The sequence below is a fragment of the Sorghum bicolor genome, chromosome 5 (genome assembly GCF_000003195.3).
Source record: "Sorghum bicolor cultivar BTx623 chromosome 5, Sorghum_bicolor_NCBIv3, whole genome shotgun sequence".
NCBI classification, from domain to species: Eukaryota; Viridiplantae; Streptophyta; class Magnoliopsida; order Poales; family Poaceae; genus Sorghum; species Sorghum bicolor.
In genome coordinates this window covers 71767081-71786722 of record NC_012874.2, presented here as the reverse complement: position 1 = coordinate 71786722, position 19642 = coordinate 71767081, and the positions used below count along the sequence as shown (strand labels likewise).

At 40.0% G+C, this 19642-nt stretch overlaps 1 protein-coding gene across 2 annotated transcripts; it reads left to right on the top strand.

The window, feature by feature from the left end:
- LOC8086042 (zinc finger protein 10) lies at positions 8420-9981 on the top strand. Of its 2 annotated transcripts, none has more exons than XM_002451285.2 (2): positions 8420-8595; positions 8690-9981. In XM_002451285.2, exon 2 carries the CDS (start codon positions 8781-8783, stop codon positions 9705-9707), a length of 927 nt encoding a protein of 308 aa, XP_002451330.1. In that variant the 5' UTR covers positions 8420-8595; positions 8690-8780; the 3' UTR covers positions 9708-9981. The 2 variants fall into 2 exon arrangements, with proteins under 2 accessions (XP_002451330.1, XP_021316699.1); XM_021461024.1 differs by having other exon boundaries at positions 8686-9981.

Genomic DNA, 19642 nt, shown 5'->3' with positions numbered 1-19642 from the left:
CACAAACTAAAGGAGACAGAGATACACAATACTCTTTTTCTTGCCTTCATATGTCCCTCTCTCTCTCTCTGTGCAGCAACAAAGCCAATAGCCATGAAGGCCTCCCTCTCTGCTCCCTCTCTCTATGTGGCAATGAAGACAATGGCGAGGAGGAGACGAGCCAGCTCCAATGGAGGGCAGCTGGATTAGATGGAGGCCAGCCAAATCCGGTGAAGGACAACGCCGGTGTTGCTGATGGAGCAGGTACAGTGTCCCCATCTCTCTCTATCTTCCTCTTTTTTTCTCTCTCAGTCACTCTCCCTCTCCCCTTTTGCAGATCTGGTGCTAGGAGCCGCACAGACGACGACAGTGGGGGGCAAAACCCTAGGAACCGGCATAAGCGAGGATGACTATGGCGGCAAGTAGGAGGATGGTGGCGCACGAGCGACCTTCACAACGTCGTCGGGAGCTGGCACGGACCGTGGAAAGGATGGCCACGACGACGGCGACTCTAGAAACTGGAGCTAGCTGGCTCTAGGATCTAGATTTTTTATTTTATTTTATTTGTTAACCGAGGGGGGCCTAGTATAGTGACCGCCTCCATTAAAGGCCTACTAACGAAGGTGGTTGCAATATGGCGCCCACCTCTATTAAGGTTTTAATGGAGGTAGGCAGGGGCAACCGCCTCCATTAAGTCATGATTAACCGTGACCTATAGTTGGAGGCGGTTGCCCCAACCCACCTCCATTAATGAAACACGACCGTCTTCAATAAATAAAACTTTAGTAGTGCTTTGTAGCATGATCACAACTTGAGAGGTACATACTTAGCATCTTGGTTAGCTATACATACATAAACACTAGAAACCCCGTAAGATCAACATTATAAGCAAGAGTTTCTAGTTACCACTTGAAAAACATTAAGCACTACAGCTTATAGCTACCACTTGGAACCCACACATGCTAGTTTTGGATTCATCAAAGAAGTCTACGTCTAGCAATCACAACACATCTAGGAACACTAGAAACTAAATGCATTTAGATGCAAGCAATCATATGGGATGCACATTTCAAAATTCAATAAAAAATGTTCATGAGCTTGCTCCCCCTACTAGTGTGCTTTACTTGAAATTTGGTACCCTTCAATTCTTCAATCTTGCTCTTCACCTCCATTACATTTATCTTCTCCCCTTTGGATGTATCTTTATCATCTCTTCCCCTTCCTCATTAATTACCACAAAGGGTGTGCTTGCAATATGCTTGCTATGTTGTAATCACACTTTGATGGAGATGATCACTTAAAGATGGGGATCACTTGTCTACATGAGCTTCTTTCTCATTGGCTTGAACTTGTCGATTTGCATTAGAATTAAATTCAGTTTGAACCTTCTTCACATGCCCTCAAGCAATTATCTTGTAGCTAGAAGTTGAATTAAACACTTGTACAATTCATCAACTAGATCAAACACTTAGGTCCACATTCTCTTGAACAAGTCATATTGTACCACTTAAAACAACCAAAATTTGATAAATTAAAGTGGTAGAATATGAACTTGAAACCTTTGATTTTCAATGATGTCCTTATGTTTCACATATCATGTCTATATGCACTAACCACATCTAGTAAGGTATGTATGCTCAATGCAAATCAATTTTTGCTTCACATATTGGAGAAGTCAAGAATGTTCAACTCATTTCTTAGCTTGGAAAATCTTGCTTCATCCAATTGCTTTGTAAATATGTCTGCTAATGGATCATCGATGCCTGTTGTTGATATTTCTTACGACTATTGGAGATTTCCGCAAAAGTAGCACTTCACACGGGAGTTTTTCGAGGTTGTTATTTGCAACTGGGAAATTCTATGGCCAAGATAGTGAAAAATGCAGATTCTTATGGACTAAGTTCTCAAGCAATAACACGACCTTAGTTGGGGGACAAAATGACTATAGCGAACGTTGCCTTAAGGCCGAATCTAGGAGCAGTGGTGCAACTAGTGGGAAAGTGCGAGCAAAAGGAGACCTATATAACTTCTATTTACCAACCACAACTTAGGAATACCAATAAAGCTCATCCAAGACTGGGGGTTTCACAAGCACTTCAGGGCACAACCCGTCTAGCCAACACAAAAAGGATTAACTAGACAAAATTGCCACAAACCTTACAATTTAACAACTAGGCCTATTATGGTGGAATATAGAGGATGGACATAACCATCACCACCTGCCACCTAATACTAACTATCAGGAGACCTAGCTATATCCACAGGCAAGATATAGCCTAAGCAGCGTGCTTAATTTTTAAACTCACTATGAAGCATCTCCTAAAATTCATTTTATATTAGTGTTGCATTAACTAATAATAAGATAAATAATAATAAAAAATCTAAACATTTTTTCAACATTATTACACCCCATATGTATATAAACTGAAATAATCAACATATGTTTGAGGTTGTATAGTTCAAGGGAAGGCTACATGGAAGGCAAAAAAACACATGATTTACAAAGTCTACATATAACTAGCACGTCTTTATCTTTTCTACAATCAAATCTCTTATTGCCCAGCTTAAGCTTTTGTTCAGAGCTACTAAAAAACTTTTCTTTGTAATGTAAATAACTCTCTTGAGTTTCTGGTCTATCAATCAATCTTTAAAAATTTACCGAGAATTATTTCAATTTTTTTCTAGAACTCGTTCTTACTTTTCTGTGAGCAAAATTTAATTTTTAGATGCTCCAAATTATCTTACCATGAGCTCTAAATACTTTACTTGGGTTCCTAATATTCCATAATGTCTTTGAGAATTTTCTCCAGATTTTTGAAGTACTTTTCACGGCTTAAATAATAATTCAAGACTTATATGGAATTATTTTATCCATAAAATTAATTAATTCCCAAAATTAATAAAATCTCTATTTCTATTTAACGCTCAAATCCCATATGCAATAATTCTTATAAATCCCAAAGACCGTGTTTTTATTTACTAATGGTTTTCATTGTTTATTAGGCCCATTAATAAAGGTGGAAGGTATAATATCAATTAGTGTCATATTGCTAGTTGATGTAGATGTGAAAAGTTCTTATCCCTCTAAGTTTAGAGCTACTTTCTCATTTTTTACTCCAAACTGGTAACCCTAGTATGTAATAACCGCTATTATTCATTTTCTTAAAGACCGAGTTAATCTCCTACTAAAAATAATAGTATTATATTAATAGTATTCTTCTACCTTTCCTAAACATCATACGCCTGAAACGAGGGGCCTCCTTTAGGCGCGCGACAACTCCTTCCCTCTCTCTCTCTCTCTCCCTCTCTCTCTTGATGCTCCCTCCGGAGCGGCCCCAACGAGGAAGGTCCTCGGCATAGTGCCCCGACATGGCTCCCCACGCGTGCTCCCTTTGTTCCCTCTGGCAGCAGCAGTGCGGATCCAGGCGAGGTAGGCGTCCTCTTCCTCCTCGTAGATCTAGGGTTCCGGTGAGCTCACCTATCTCCCTTCCAACTCCGGCAAGCTTAGAAAGGTGGCACCCAGGGAGGTAGGCCAGCTTAGCGGTGGGGATGGTGGAGGATGGTTTAGGGACCCTGACGATATTAGAGGCGATTGGGCTAGGTTGGGACAGGGGCGTCGCAGCCGTTCACCGAAGTTGTTGGAGCAGACTGCAGATGGAGGGGGAGGGGGGGGGGTGAGGGGAGGGAAGTCGCTGCGGGCGCGGTAGGGCTTCGCTGTCGGCGGGGAAGTGGGCGGGATGCAGCAATCGGATGGAAGAAGATGAGCTAGGGACGTTGTATATAATCTAACGGCTCAGATTCGTCGCCTGAAAAACATTTAAATTTCAGGCACCTGTAATATACCAATTGTTATATTCTTCTGGCTGGCAAACGACGGCTGTATTAGACAGCTACTATACCTGTACCTAGTGCAGTGCTCCTGCAGAGCCAGCAACGACGAGTGTACATATATACATACATACATGTACAGAGTATAGTGCGTGCCCTGTATGGATGGTTTATTACATGCATTACATTTCGTCGAGATCGATGGAGCTAGCTGACCAGCTGAGCTGAGCACATGAACAATCATTCTCACACTCCATTATATCATGCATCATGCTAGCTGCCTGCTATTGTAAAGCAGCTTTCAGTTCAGAGTACGCACGTACGTATATATAATATGTGTGTGTGTAGGGTCGATCTATCGCTGTGGAGTACATGGGCACAGTAGTGACGGATGGAGTGTACTGTATGTGTGACAGAGAATGAGACAAGCAAGCAAGAATCTTTGCTGGCTCATGTAATACGATCCATGTCCAGCCAGCAGCACTCTAATTAAGAAAACTGCCGGCCGGTGTGTAGTGTCGATCGTAGCCAGTACTTCTGATCTCTGAATGTGTCTTATGACATATATGATCAGTAGTGCATGCAAAGCTATCTAGAGGCCAACTGACCAAGTAACAAGATCCAATCGATCGGTCTGTCTAGCTACCTAGGATGCATTATATGAACAGATCGATAAAAACAAAGATTTTGTTTAGTTGACGAAAAGAAAAGTTTTGTGTACTGTAGCATATTTATAGCTTAAAATTTTATCTCGCAAAATACATGCCAACTGTGCAATTAGTAATTTTTAGTCTATAATTAATGTTCTATGCATATGTCTAAATACTCGATGTGATGAGGTGAAAAGTTTTTAGGTGGGAACTAAACAACGCTAAAACTACCCGTTCAAATGACAACAGTAGGGGTGCAGAAAAAGGATCTTGCATGCATCCACACAGGGCGGTAGCACTAGCTAGCAATATGAGAACGAATCTCACTCAGATCGATCGGTGCATCATATGTACAGTATCATTATTCGTTTCCTCGAATTATATACTTCGGCACCATTGTATGTGTGTGTCATTGTCATCAGCAGGTGCTGCAGGAATTCAGTGCATGCAAGCAGAGAGGAGATATCGATCGATCGATTCATGGAGATAAAACAAATTTACAGTCGATGCAAACATGATATATGTGTACACACACTTGCAAGCAAACAAGCAGCTATTTCATCAGGTATGACAAATATACACAGCTCAACTATATATTCATATGATGATCCAGCATGCATGTATCATGCAATAATGAGACAAGAAGCGAACTGCAGCATCCACATGAACGGCTACTGACAGCGAATATTATGTGTACGGGCTGATGGAGTACGTCAGTCACTGCATAAACAGATATATTAAAGGTGTTGTACTTATATTAGGCAAGGCAAACAGAGAGGACGACCAAAGGCAGAGGCAGGCACGCATGTATATATCTGAACGCAGGGATCGACACAGCAGGTAAATTAAGGTAAACTAGTAGTACGTGTTGACTGGTGTCGAGACAAAGGAGACGGAATTACTTGAATGGATGAATGAACGAATGAATGTTGTGTACATATAATTCAGCTAATATATGTAGCTGCAGATCCAGACCGATGGATGGGTCATCATCAGTATATGTAGCTGCTAGCTGGTCACATGCATGTGGATGCATTCAGTCAGGATCGGACAAAGTGACAAACACACATCGCACAAGCATCAGCTTTATTATGACCCCAGCGACTAGCTAGCTGCTAGATAACAGTCCATATGCCTTAATCAACTGATCAAGTACGGCAGGGCACTAATTTAATTAAGCATCTAGCCATCACCTTTATTAATTAATTATCTACCATGACGATCAATGAGATCATGCACATGTGCTGATTGATAGCCAACAGGGAGAAGTTTATATAGCATTCTCTCTCATACAATACTATTAGCAAGGACAACCTCCCTAAAACCCTAATAATAATAATAATAATAATAATAATAATAATAATAATAATAATAATAATAATAATTATTATTATTATTATTATTATTATTATTATTATTATTATTATTATTATTATTATTATTATTATTATTATTATTATTATTATTATTATTATTATTATTATTATTATTATTATTATTATTATTATTATTATTATTATTATTATTATTATTATTATTATTATTATTATTATTATTATTATTATTATTATTATTATTATTATTATTATTCCCCGTAAGACCTCCTAGGCGCTCTAGAAGCGTGTCATGTGTTCGTCTAAACTCTCCTTATATTAATTATAATGATATGTAAATCTTTTGTGTTTGCGAGAAAAAATATAACCGGCTTGCATTGTTCAGCTATATATTGTTCTGGACGGATCGATTATCCCCCAAATAAACTAGGTAATTCACAACTTCTTGATTTTGAAAAAATTCTAGCTTACCATCTCTTATCTTAATTGGGAATATATCTAGTGCAAACCACAACTTTCGTGAAAACCTGTGCAAACCATGGCAAAAAAGTCATCTAAATTTACCAAAAAAATCACACATGTAAATGATATGATGATACACAACCTTGTAAAATATCTTATCCAAACTCGAATTCGTTTGTGAGATATAAAAATAACAAATTTCTAACAAATCCTATGGACACCTTTCTGGCTAGAAATTTGTTATTTTTATATCTCACAAACAAAGTTGAGTTTGGACAAGATATTTTACAATGTTGTGTATCATCAAATCATCTACATGTGTGATTTTTTTATGAATTTAGACAACTTTTTTGCTATGGTTTGCACAGGTTTTCATGGAGGTTGTGGTTTGCACTAGATATGTTCCCATCTTAATTAGCTTCCAGCTGAACACACTACCATTTTTTTAAAATTTTATGGTTCATCAGCCTATTCCTACATATCGGCTTCCAAAGTAAATTAACCCACAGAAACTGTCTCCAGGGGCTAAACCGATCGACATGAAACTAACAAATATATCCTGTTGGTTTATTCGACATGTATATTTTATACACTTACAAAATTTTCACTAAACTATTAGTGCATATATCCGTAAAAGTAAACTGCTAATCATGCATGGCTGCCTTGATCGATCTCATTTGCGATTATAATGTTATCAATATTGGTTCCCTTCGTCTAAGAAATTTAGGCCAGGCAGTGTAATTTTATTGCATCGTGCTCCCTTTTGTCTAAAATTTAAAACATTTTCCTAAGATTATGTACACTGAAACTAGCTAGTTTAATTTGTGTTAGTAGGAATCAAGACACAACAAAGCATGTAATGATTAGTAATTGACACAATCATGTCCTCACATTACATTCGTGATGTGCATCTTGGTTAGATCCACAAGTGATAATTCTTATACGTTATGATTACTGACCGATTAGTAAATGATAGCGAATATCTGTGATATACTACATAAAGTAGCCTGTGACACTATGTGTTCTGTCTTATTTCAGAAGTCGAAACTTTATTATTTTAAATAAAACTTCCTTATCACCTAAAAAAGCACTAGCAAGAAAATTAGCCAGAGAATTCAACTCCTAATAATTAGTCAAACACAGATCAAATGCATATACTGGAATCCCCGTTGAATTCTGCAAGCGCTATGGAGCCCATAGCTCTGTACTACCTCTCTCTCTCCAAAGTATTGGTTGGTCCACACTTAATATCCCTGGCAAACCAGGTAATGATTATCAATAATATGTATGTTTTAAAACTTGATTACTTGACGTCCTTTTTATAGTTGCGTCAGAGAACATTGGATACTCTGCTGAATCACAAAGTTTCATTTGTTAGACCAACTGGGGTGACCCACACCAAAGCTTAATAAAATGGACTGAAATGACACACCATATGATTAATTTATTGAGAGATTGGAACTAATTAAGGACATTCTCAGTGCAGATTTTCATAGCGTTGACTGCAATAAAACATGGATAAAAGCATCACTCTCAATGCAATATTTCATTCTTTTGTTTCATAGATCGACATTTAATTCTATGATTCATCTTGAGTTGGTAATCAAGAGAAGAGAGTTATTTATTTCATCCTCATGAAACTCACTTATTCTCTCTTTTATTAAAAACGTTGCCAAATCATAAAAAACTCTTATATACATGTGGTAACATATTAAATGCAAATGAAACTCTAGTAAAATATATCTTCGCCTAATAATAAACTTCTCATAACGAGCAGGAACGAACAGCGCTTCGACATCATCACAAGCTGGAGCTTTCAACTACTGAATCCGGTCTACATGCATGTATGCTGAAAGTCCTCACACCCCTAATGTCACTACTCTTTTCAGCACTGAACATATATACAGAGGACTAGCCAGATGATAAAATATGTGGAAACACCAGTGAACATATATAGGAGGACGACTAGCCAGTCAGACGTACAGGATAGGTAAGCAGCGCATGCAGCATCTAATCAACTCAAATTGAATTATTCAATTATCGATCAGGACCAACTTGTAGCTAGTACGCATACATACATTCCAAAGGCTTTGTTTACAAGGAAGGAAGAAAGACCATGCCATGCTGCATGCATATAAAAAAAATCTACTACTTCAGTGCCAGTAAACCAATTACTAATTGAGATGCCTGCTAGAAGCTTAATAGCGAGACAGAGATGGGAGCTGAGACGAAAAAGGGTACACGCAACCATCAATAATACCTAAACAACAGGCTTGAGAAGACTTGTCATCTAATCATACAAATTACTGACCTCCGTCATCATCATCATCTTCTTCTCTTATGTATGTTCTCTTCTCCTCTCCTCTCCTCTCCTCTCCCTTTATTTTCTATCTTCCTCATTCCATCTCCAATTTTCTTTGTCCGTGATCTAGCTAGGCCAGTAGCTATCATCAGTTGCATATGTCTCTCTAGAGTCTAGAGTTGACAAGTTTGCAGCAACAGATAGATCGATAGCTCTCTCAATCACATGAACTCCTCCACCGCCACCGCCATGGATCAAACAGGCAAGTACTGGGGCATGTGGGGAGCAAGCAGCAGCAGCAGCACCAGCACCGCGAGCCCCATCTCTGCTTGGGCAGCGGCGTACGGCGGCAGCAGCGAACCGTCGTGGGAGGAGCAGGCCTTTGCGCGTGATGCGGCGGCGCACCTCGGCGGCTGCGTGTGGCCGCCGCGCTCTTACTCGTGCACCTTCTGCCAGCGCGAGTTCCGGTCGGCGCAGGCGCTCGGTGGCCACATGAACGTCCACCGCCGTGACCGGGCTCTTCTCCGGCAGGGGGGCTCGTCGTCCCCTGATGACGTGCACGCCCCCAACGACGATCAGTCACACCCACAGCAAGGTGCTCTCCTGTACAGGGCAGCAGCAGCCTCTAACCCTAGCACCACTACCACGCCGACTACTACTACTGCAGCTGCAGGTACTACTACTGCCGGCTCAGCAGCAGCCATGGGCCAGGATGGGGATGCCAACACCACCACTCCTACTTCCTACTTATCAACAATTATCAAGGAGAGCAAGAACAAGCTCTTCATGCCCATACCAGATCACTCTGTGGCGGAGATGAGAGAAGATCAGGCGGCCATAGATGATCATCAGTGTGATCGTCATGACGATGGCGACAGCGTGCAGTCAGCCAGGAAAAAGAGGAGGCGTTTGGATCATCCATTGGCAGCGGCGGCGGCACTTCTGATCTTTGTGCAGCCAACGGCAAAGGCCGCTACCGATGTTTCACAAGAAGGAAGAGCTGATCATGAGACAAAGGTACCACAAATGACAACCCCAACAAGCCCTAGCTCTATTTCCCCTCTTCTGGATCAACGACAGGAATTAGATCTAGAGTTAAGGCTTGGGACTACTCCAAAAGTTACATATATGGCGATACACAAAGCTAGCTAGTATATACTTCTGCATGCTAATTATTAAGGAGATCGATTTATTGTTGAGTTTGTCATATCAATACTCTTTCTCTTCATCGCTTCACTCCCCCGTTGATTTTGTTTCTCATCTTTCTCATTTCTCCCCCCTTTTCCTTTCTTGTGCTATGAGACCATACCGATTATTACATTTTTTTTGTCCAAAGAGCTATACATACCTTTCTCCCTCTTTCAGTTCAATCTCAACTGTTGTTCTTGTTTCAATACATAAGCAGTTACAAGGATATATTGCTGTTGTTCTTTGCTCTCATGCAATTTTTCTCTATTATTGCTGTTGTTTTTCTTGTGTTCATACAGACCTGAGATGAATTTAAGCATCCTGATTTTGCTTCGTAATGACTGAACTCTCGTAATGACTGAAACATTTTCCTCACTAGCATGTTTCTTCATTAATTTTCATTTTTATTTTTGCTTGGTTCATCATGAAATTTTTGTGCTACCAATCTCTCTACATAAATCATGTATATATATGTATGGAGCCTGATGGATGCATCTTGCCGGTTTATATAAATAAGTTCCCTATATATTTTACCCAAACTAAGACTTGATCAGCTAGTAGATCAATACCCAAAGAGTTTTGTATATATAACTTCACCATAATTTTGTGTGAATACGATCTTGATTAGCAGGTTAGGTTTGCTTGCTTGAGCTACTCATCAAGATCACAAGCAGACAACAGTGAGTACAAAACGACAGGGTGCTCATCTGTTGTTTTCCTACAAACTTCCAATATGCTCATCATGGGGCATGGAACAGAGGGGGGGTGTCTATTATATATATTGTCCCAGAATTAGAGTTCCACATACAAACTGAGCAATGAAATAATTATAAATAATTAATTTTGTGCTTCTCAAACCTTCCCAGCCACTTAACGTTACATATACTACACGGTCCTCTAATCCACACATTTATTTTATGATCTCTTAGAAAAGAAATGCAGACTACACATACTTCTTTTCTTTGCCAATTTTCTTCTATCATCGCACCACACTAGTACAGAAAAGATTTTTACAGATGCCTCCCTTTTCTAATAGAGCACAATAATTTCTTAGAACTACTAGCCCTAGGGTCTAGTGGAAATGGATCTTTCCACTAGTGGTTAATTGAGAACCGCCAATGAAAATCAATTTTCCACCTTTTTTTAAAATTTCCCATAAAACCTATATATATATATATATATATATATATATATATAACCCTATTGATCATGTCAACTATAGCAACATACAATTTAATTATATCATACATTTATGTACATCAAAGTTTGTGCTCACAAACATAAAGTTAAACGTATCTACATCACACATTTACATCAAAGTTTCCACCTCTGCTCTAATAATCATCTCGACTAAGGCTTAGCCTACTAATCTCTGTTAGCACTCTAAGTCTTGCTAAGACGCTGGTAGCATCGTGATATTTCCTTTCGCATGGAATGACTTCTTTCAAGATGAATATGCATAGGTCCTTAACTATGTTGTATAAAGCACCTTAGGTCATCTGCTTCACCTTTTTTACATCATATTTCTAGAAAGAAAGATTATAAACATCATATATTTATTACAATTGATAACAGATTTGCAACTTCAATGACAGAACTACATAAATGACTATTACTAGATATTACCTTAGAAGGATTACTGATGTATTGTCCATTCTCTCTCATGAACTCGCACACATAGAATCCATAGAGGACCGATCCACGTGGTTGCTTGTGGTACTATATAATGGGCAACTGGTTATTACAATTATTAGTTGCAACATGTATGATATGATATGTATTCATAATTTTACATATATACCAGCCATTTATAAAATATTTGCAATGGTTTCGACGACTCGCGCTTCTGCCTTTAATCTTATAAAACCTATATGTCCTATGATCTCGAATAGAATCACATGTTATTCTCATACTCGATCTCATCGATAAAATTATACATGACATCTCGGCTTACCGCTCTAATTAAGATGGTCTTGAATGTTGCATGTTTTGAAGGCTCATAATATGTGGAGTCTAGGACTAGCACCTTTCCATCCCTGGAATGAATGATGAAGCAAATCCAATGGTCCCTACATGAATCAAATTTGTGATGCATGTGTATTGAAATTATTAATTTGATGTACGCAAACTCATACTTACACAAAGTTGTATGGGGCCACTACGGATTCCCTGTGTTGATACTGAAATATTGCGTGTCCTAGGTAGACAGTGTATTTGGCTTCAAAGTCCCTCATTTCCTCTACATGTTTCTGAGCTTCTTCAGGTGACTTCCCCTATAATGCATCATTGCCTAGACCAATTTTGAATGTGTGCTAATCCTCGCATATTTTCATTGGGTTGAGATACCCAACCCTTTTACGGATGCGGACCATAACTCTTGCCGATCATATTGCATTCTACAAGGCGTACGTGCATGTCAGATATTGAAAATTGATACAACTCACTAATAATAACACATGAATGTGTAAGCATGAGTGACACCTACAATGCAAATACCGTGTTATGGGTTGTACGTCGAGTCTTTAGAAGTACATCATCAACCACATGTCCTTGAAGGTAACAATAGTCATTTCATGGCCACTAACAAAAGCAAGTGGTGGTACAGACATGTTGATCGTGTGGATGCCAACAAAATATGCTCTCATATACCAGTCATGCAACTTTTCTATACCAGCTGGGACCTTTTTGAGTTTATCCTAAGTGAGTAGAGGCCTGCCTGGCACATATTTATTAGGGATATTTTGGTAATCCTCTAATGTTAGCTTTCTAATCTTTATGGTAATTATCTCAGGCTTTTTTGCTGATTTCTTGTGATGAGCCAAGTCAATGGTATGTGACATGTGGCTCTATGCAATTCCTGAAAAAAATTTAGCCATGCCAGCAGTATTTTTTTGGCTCGATGGGGAAAACCAATTTGGGTACTCAAAATTTCTTCTTTGGTTATGATGGTGGCTCAGTTGTTTGCTGAAGATCTTTAGAGGGTGGGGAAGGTGGATAATTAAATGGCACTGGTGGCGGAGATAATGGGGTACGTGATGATGGTGGGTCAAGAGGAGGCACGATCGGTGACGATGGTGATGATGGTAGGTTAGGAAGAGATTGGGCAGGTGGTGATGGTGGGTTAGAAAGAGACTGGGCCTAAGAGGGTGGTGGTGGCTCACACAACTGAACTCTCCGTCAAGGCCAAAGGATGAAATTCTTGATAGCTTATCCGAGTTTCTCAATTCCGTCGAGGCCTGGAATTTCTAGCATGTCGTCCTCATATCCTTGGACGACCGTCCACACTTCTACCTTGTAGTAGTCTTTTGGAATGTCATGACCATGGTCCGGGTGTCCTAGGATCACAGGGCTTATGGCTACTTCCCTCATACGAATATTATTAATACCATATCTTATGACTAGGGAGCAAGGCGCAGGTATATCGATATTGTCAATTGGATAGGGAACCTTGCATGTTTCCCGTAGACACAACACTGCTAGGAATGACTGGAGTAGTCCATGTGACCAACAGTTGTGTTGTTGGAACTAGCTGCATCTAGGCAGCCTAAGTGGTCATCTTTTGAATAGACATCACACTTGCCCATTACTGCATCAATTTAGGAGGAGGATTGGATAGCATTTGAGACATCATGTCTTTGAAGTCTTTCTTAGCCTCCTCCTTAAAATAATCCGCTATTGCTTCTATGTATCGATCGCGTTTCTTATACATACCTACCCACTCTACACTGAATCCTTCTTTCCATCCTTCTTTGGATGAGATGCCTCATACACGACCAGGATGCTCAAGATTACATAGACTAGCAGTAAGGATGCCTCTCTCCTTTTATGGCTTGAATGATCCTTCCTGCTGCTTAGCTACCACCGTAAAAATGTTCTTTTTGCTGCTCCTTCGACCGTTGGGTCAGCAGAGGACACACTAGTATCAATTGTTCTTGGTTTTCGAGCATGAATCTAATTTGTGGTCATTTCACCAAGTTGCTCTGATAGGGCGCCTTCTTTGCATCCTCTTCTTCCCTCCATTTGGGAATCTAGCGTTGGTAACCACTTGTGTCTAGGTGGTGTTGGTACTTGTTCTTCTTTGTGAGCTTAGAATTGGCTTTGTTTAGAGCTAAAAACTCTAGGTTACTCCTCTACTCAAGAAAAACCGCTTACTGAGGCTGTAGAAATTTTGTATCTTTTTGTCGGATCCAACCCTTTCTTTACAAACTTGGTATTCATCTCGGACCTCTTGTTTCGAAATATGATCACACACTGCTTCATTGTATACTCCTTTACAAGATTTTCTAAACCTCGAGGCAAAAAAACCTTGTCAGTAGTAAATTCCATAGTTTTTACTTGTCATCGTCTAACACATCTTTCCACTGCCGGATTGTGATATCAAGATTGTCCCAAACTAAGAAACCAAGTGTATTCTGAAACTTAGCTAGGGTCTTTGCAAGAGCTAGGGGCTATTCTTTTAGGCTCACTTCTGAGACTCTATATGTATTATCCAGCCACATGTTCAATCCTCTGTCACCTTGTTTCTCATCACTCCGCTTCTTTTTTCTTAAACTATCCGTGGTTTCCGGTCGTCTCGGTCGTTTTCGGTGCGTTTTCTTGTAGCACTTCTTCTTCAGCTAATATCTTGTGCACATGAGATAACACCTCATATTTATGTAGAAAGATAGACATATGAAATTATGGATGGGTATATATAAACATAAAATCATGGATTTGTTACCTCATCTTCTTGTGAATTATAATCAGGATCACGTCCCAATTCACGACAAGCCTGTCTATCTACGCTAAGGTCAGGGTTGCTAGGGGTATGGTACGAAGGAGTGGATTGCTGGGACCTTGATGATTGGTCCGTATATGGTGAGACCTTGATGCTTGGCCCGTGTTGTGGGGATCCTTCTGCTTGGTCCGTGTGGTGGTCCTTTGGTGCTTGGTTCATGTGGAGGTCCCCTTGTGCTTGGTCCGTGTGGTGGGACCCTAGTGCTTGGTTTTTGTTTGGAGAACTTATCATGATAATAATATGACATATACATATATAATTAAATATTCATTTATAGCTTCTTCATAAAAATATTCATTTACAAAGAAATTTTAATTTATAGCTTCTTCATTACATATATAAAAAATACATATATTATATGTTATACATAGAAATAAAAAGACATATATTTATTTTACATTTTCATTGCATAAAAAATATATTTATTTTATGATTTATAGACCTCGAAGCAAGGTTTGCTAAAAGTTAGAAGAATAAAATTAACCCTACTAAGTAATCACAGTCAACAACATAGTGGTAAACAAAGAAACATCTTTCATATTTTCCAATTAATAAACACAAAATCTTAATTAATTAAGAAATGTGTATTCCTCTCTACGTGCAAACGCACCATTCATGAAACATAAATATATATAGTGGATAATTAAGTCAAATTGAAAAATGAAGACAAAAACTACATAATTTAAAAAACCAACAAAAATAATATGTATTTCTCTCTCTATATAAATACACAAGAACACACAATTCATGGAAATAACTAAATATATCTTGGATAAACTAAAGTGAAAAGCAAAATGAAAAGGGAAAGAGGAGAGACATCATCTAACCATCTTAAGCAACCTCATTTAAGCAATTAAAGATAATAACCTAGCTACTCTTCTCTCTAATACATGCTAAAACCTAGATCCAAAAAGTGGCTCAAATTGAGCAAGAATGAACAAAAAGAGGCAAGAGAGACATAAACTAACCTTTCTTAACAACTTTTTACTAACCTTTCTTAACAACTTTCTTTCAAAAAATAAAGATTAAAATCTCTTCTCTTGTATTTTATGAAATCTAGACCTCCAAAATAGCCTCGTGGCTGCAAAAAACAGTTCTGCTCAAGGAGAAATAAGGGGTATTTATACCAAAAATTTTACTATTGGCTGGCTTAAGGAACCGCTAGTGTAAATCCGTTTACATTGGCAAGTGCAAATCCATTTATATTGGCGGTTCACTTAAGGAAATCGCCAGTGTAAATAGTGAATTTCCACCGGTTGTTTCCTTAAGTGAACCACGAGTGTAAACCTATTTACACGAGTGGTTCACTTAAGAAAACCACTAGTGAAATGCACCATTTACACAGACGATTTTATTAAGTGAACTGCCAGTGCAAATGTATTTCTATTGGCGGTTCTTGAGTCAGACCGACCATTTTCTTTGCACTGGCACGCGATAACTGAAACCGCATGTATAAATTAGACACTACTGCCGCCATATAGCTTTTCTGTACTAGTGCCCTAACAATTACGGCAGGCACTGTAGCTATACTATCGTGGCTAGAAATCAACTTTCAGATGCGGTTCCATTAAGAAAATCGCCCCTAGAAATGTACCTATTTCTAGCGGCGGTTTAGCTAAGAGAACCGTCTTTGAAAATATGATTTTTGGGGATGGTGGTCTTTACCAAACTATCTCTAAAAGAAGCCGGTTATCAGGGACGGTCCACTTAGTTATCTGCCTCTAAAAATAACCCAGTACATGTAGCCTCCTTCTTCCTCACGACAGGCTATGTTAATGCCATTGTTGAGCTCACATGGAGGCGAGAAATAGCAAAAATAAAGGAGGGAGGTTTTGCCTTTTGAACCTTTGAAGGAGTTAGGTTTGAGAGGTGAGTTTGTGGCATCCCTAAACTCTTTTGAAACTATACCTATACATTTCTTTGACTATTTTTTTGTTCTCATGTAGATCTAGAGAGACATGCATGATGTTTGATATTTTTTTTATTTTTTTTCTAGCTGGTTTGATATATTTATAAGTTTCTTGGCTTATAAATATACCGATGGAGTTTTAACCAAAAAAAAGTGTAATACGTCCATGCTAGAACCGCTAGGAATAAGCCCTAAATTGTTGTCCCCTGACATGGATATATTGATGAGTATCTGTGTGCCAACTCTTGTTACCAGGGATAAGTTCCATGTTTGCTTGTAAGTAAGGTGTGACGACATACATACCTCTACTATCATTATCCATGCCGGTTAGTAATAAGAGCTGGCACAAATAATACCTCTAGGGTGATGTTCCGGCGGTCGCACATAAAGCCACAGGAGCAAAAGACATATAGATGTGTCAAGGTCATCGTCATAGGATCAGAAAGGGTGATGCCGAAGTTGATGTAGTGAAGACCATCGAGGATGTAGACAAGGATGGTGAAGCAATCAACTCAAATGGGATGTGAGGGTCGATGTCAAAGTTAATGCAGTCAAGACACCAAGGCGGAGGCATGTATTTGTTTTGCTAAACCTAGCAACGCATCGGTGACAAAGCACAGACCAGTGTTGTCAATATTAGATGTACTTGGCAGAGGGCCCCAATCATACGTTAGTGTCTAAGGGGCTGATGGAGAGGGCCTTCATTCTTGTTGTGGTGCACAAAATAATGGGGATAGAAGGTGCCAATGCATGCAATTTGCTATTGTTGGAGTAGACAAATTTGGTGAGGAAGAGAAAGCAATGTTGGTGAAAGGTTGTGTTGGATGTAAAAGAAGCAGTTTTGGCACAGACGCTTCTGCCCGATGGTGAGCAAATCCAAAGGAATGTTCTTTCCTACATGGTGGTTGTAGGGCTCGATGATGGCGATGAAGATAAAGATCAACTACAAACAAGTGGCATGCATGAGTGGCAAAACAAGGTCTCTTTTGAGATATGTGGTAGTGTGTGTGTGTGTGTGTGTATATATATATATAACAATAACAATCTAAAAGGAAAAATAGAGGTATACCTAATGGGCAACAAGGTCCCTAATACCACTTGATGTAGACAAGAAGGAATTTAACAATTGATATTCCCCACCCCAATCGGTTTGTATGGAACGGATGTTTCTACTGAACTGTTGTTCAACTAAGTTCTAAAAATCACAAAAACATTGAAACACCTTAGACTTGTGGCGCAACAAATATATCTAAATGAATTTGGAATAGTCATCAATGAAGCTCACATAAGAATTAAACTGACCAACGGAAGTTGGGTAGGTCCCCAAACATTTGAGAAAACAAGATCCGAAGGACCAGTTGATACACTAGTAGACTTTGGATAGGGCAATTGATGACTTTTTCCCTATTGACACGCATCACAAACATGTTTATTGTTCAAATCACTAACAATTGAAAGTTTATAGCGGCTAAGAACTTTCTGAACAATGGAAAGTAGAAGCATGCCCTAGCCTACTATGCCACAAAGATGTTGATCGCCTAACAGCTGCAAAGGCTTGCTTATTCAACGATGATGACTCAAATGAGAGGGACTTAAGCAGGTAGAGGCCACCTTCAGACCTGTATCTGACAAGTGTTTTCCTCGTCGCTGCCTCCTTTATAAAAAAATGATCAGGATGAAATTCAACAAAAGCATTATTATCTCTAGTGAGACGATTAACAAAAACTAGAGATTTACTCGCAGTTGGAACATGAAGAATATGCTTGAGATGAACTTTATGTGTGAGGGATTGCGCTGTACTATGATCAACAAGTAAAATCTCCATACCTGATCTATTAGCAGCGTGGACTTGCTCACCACCATGATACTTGTCATGCACGGTTAATTACTCCAGTTTATTGGTGATGTGATATATGGTGCTAGAGTCCATGTATCAGTTGGTGTCAACTCCGTACGTAGTTGTAGCAGATCATGAGGTAGTCTTTTGTGTTGGACCTGTGTAGGATGCATCGAACCTCTTGAAGAAACGAAGGGCAGGATGCCCTTCTTCTCGCAGACTTGACAGAAGATGCCTTGCTGGAACGACTCGCCAGAGCCACGGGCACCACCATGTCCACCTCTCTAGTTGCGCCTGCTGTCACCGTGATGAAAACCACCACGACCACGGTTGTTGTTGTTTTTGTTGCCACCGTGGCCACTGCGTGCCGCCAGATTTGCGGAGGAGTTGGAACCCCCACCACGTAGCTCGATTCTCTGTTCATGACTAATTAACTAGGTGTATAACTCACCAAGGGAGATGGGTTCAACCCTGGCGGCCACAGGAGACACCATAGGATCAAAATCATCATCGAGACCGGTCAAGATGTAGGACAACAGCTCCCCATCCTCCAGTCTGGTGCCCCGTAGAAGCCACCTCTTCAGCGAGAGACTTCTTCTTGGAGTAATACTTGCTGATCATAGATGCGCCCTTGGACAGGTAGGTAGCTTAGAACCTGTTGGTCCTTCGCTACCCATGCGTTGTATTCCTTATTCAGGATTGGCACCACCTCCTTATCTTCCCCTTCCTTCAGTTGGTGTCAACTCCGTACGTAGTTGTAGCAGATCATGAGGTAGTCTTTTGTGTTGGACCTGTGTAGGATGCATCGAACCTCTTGAAGAAACGAAGGGCAGGATGCCCTTCTTCTCGCAGACTTGACAGAAGATGCCTTGCTGGAACGACTCGCCAGAGCCACGGGCACCACCATGTCCACCTCTCTAGTTGCGCCTGCTGTCACCGCGATGAAAACCACCACGACCACGGTTGTTGTTGTTTTTGTTGCCACCGTGGCCACTGCGTGCCGCCAGATTTGCGGAGGAGTTGGAACCCCCACCACGTAGCTCGATTCTCTGTTCATGACTAATTAACTAGGTGTATAACTCACCAAGGGAGATGGGTTCAACCCTGGCGGCCACAGGAGACACCATAGGATCAAAATCATCATCGAGACCGGTCAAGATGTAGGACAACATCTCCCCATCCTCCAGTCTGGTGCCCCGTAGAAGCCACCTCTTCAGCGAGAGACTTCTTCTTGGAGTAATACTTGCTGATCATAGATGCGCCCTTGGACAGGTAGGTAGCTCAGAACCTGTTGGTCCTTCGCTACCCATGCGTTGTATTCCTTATTCAGGATTGGCACCACCTCCTTATCTTCCCCTTCCTTCTTTGTCAGATAC

Excerpts from the sequence above, each read along its gene's own strand:
- LOC8086042 (XM_002451285.2), top strand. The coding sequence starts at position 8,781 with ATGAACTCCTCCACCGCCACCGCCATGGATCAAACAGGCAAGTACTGG.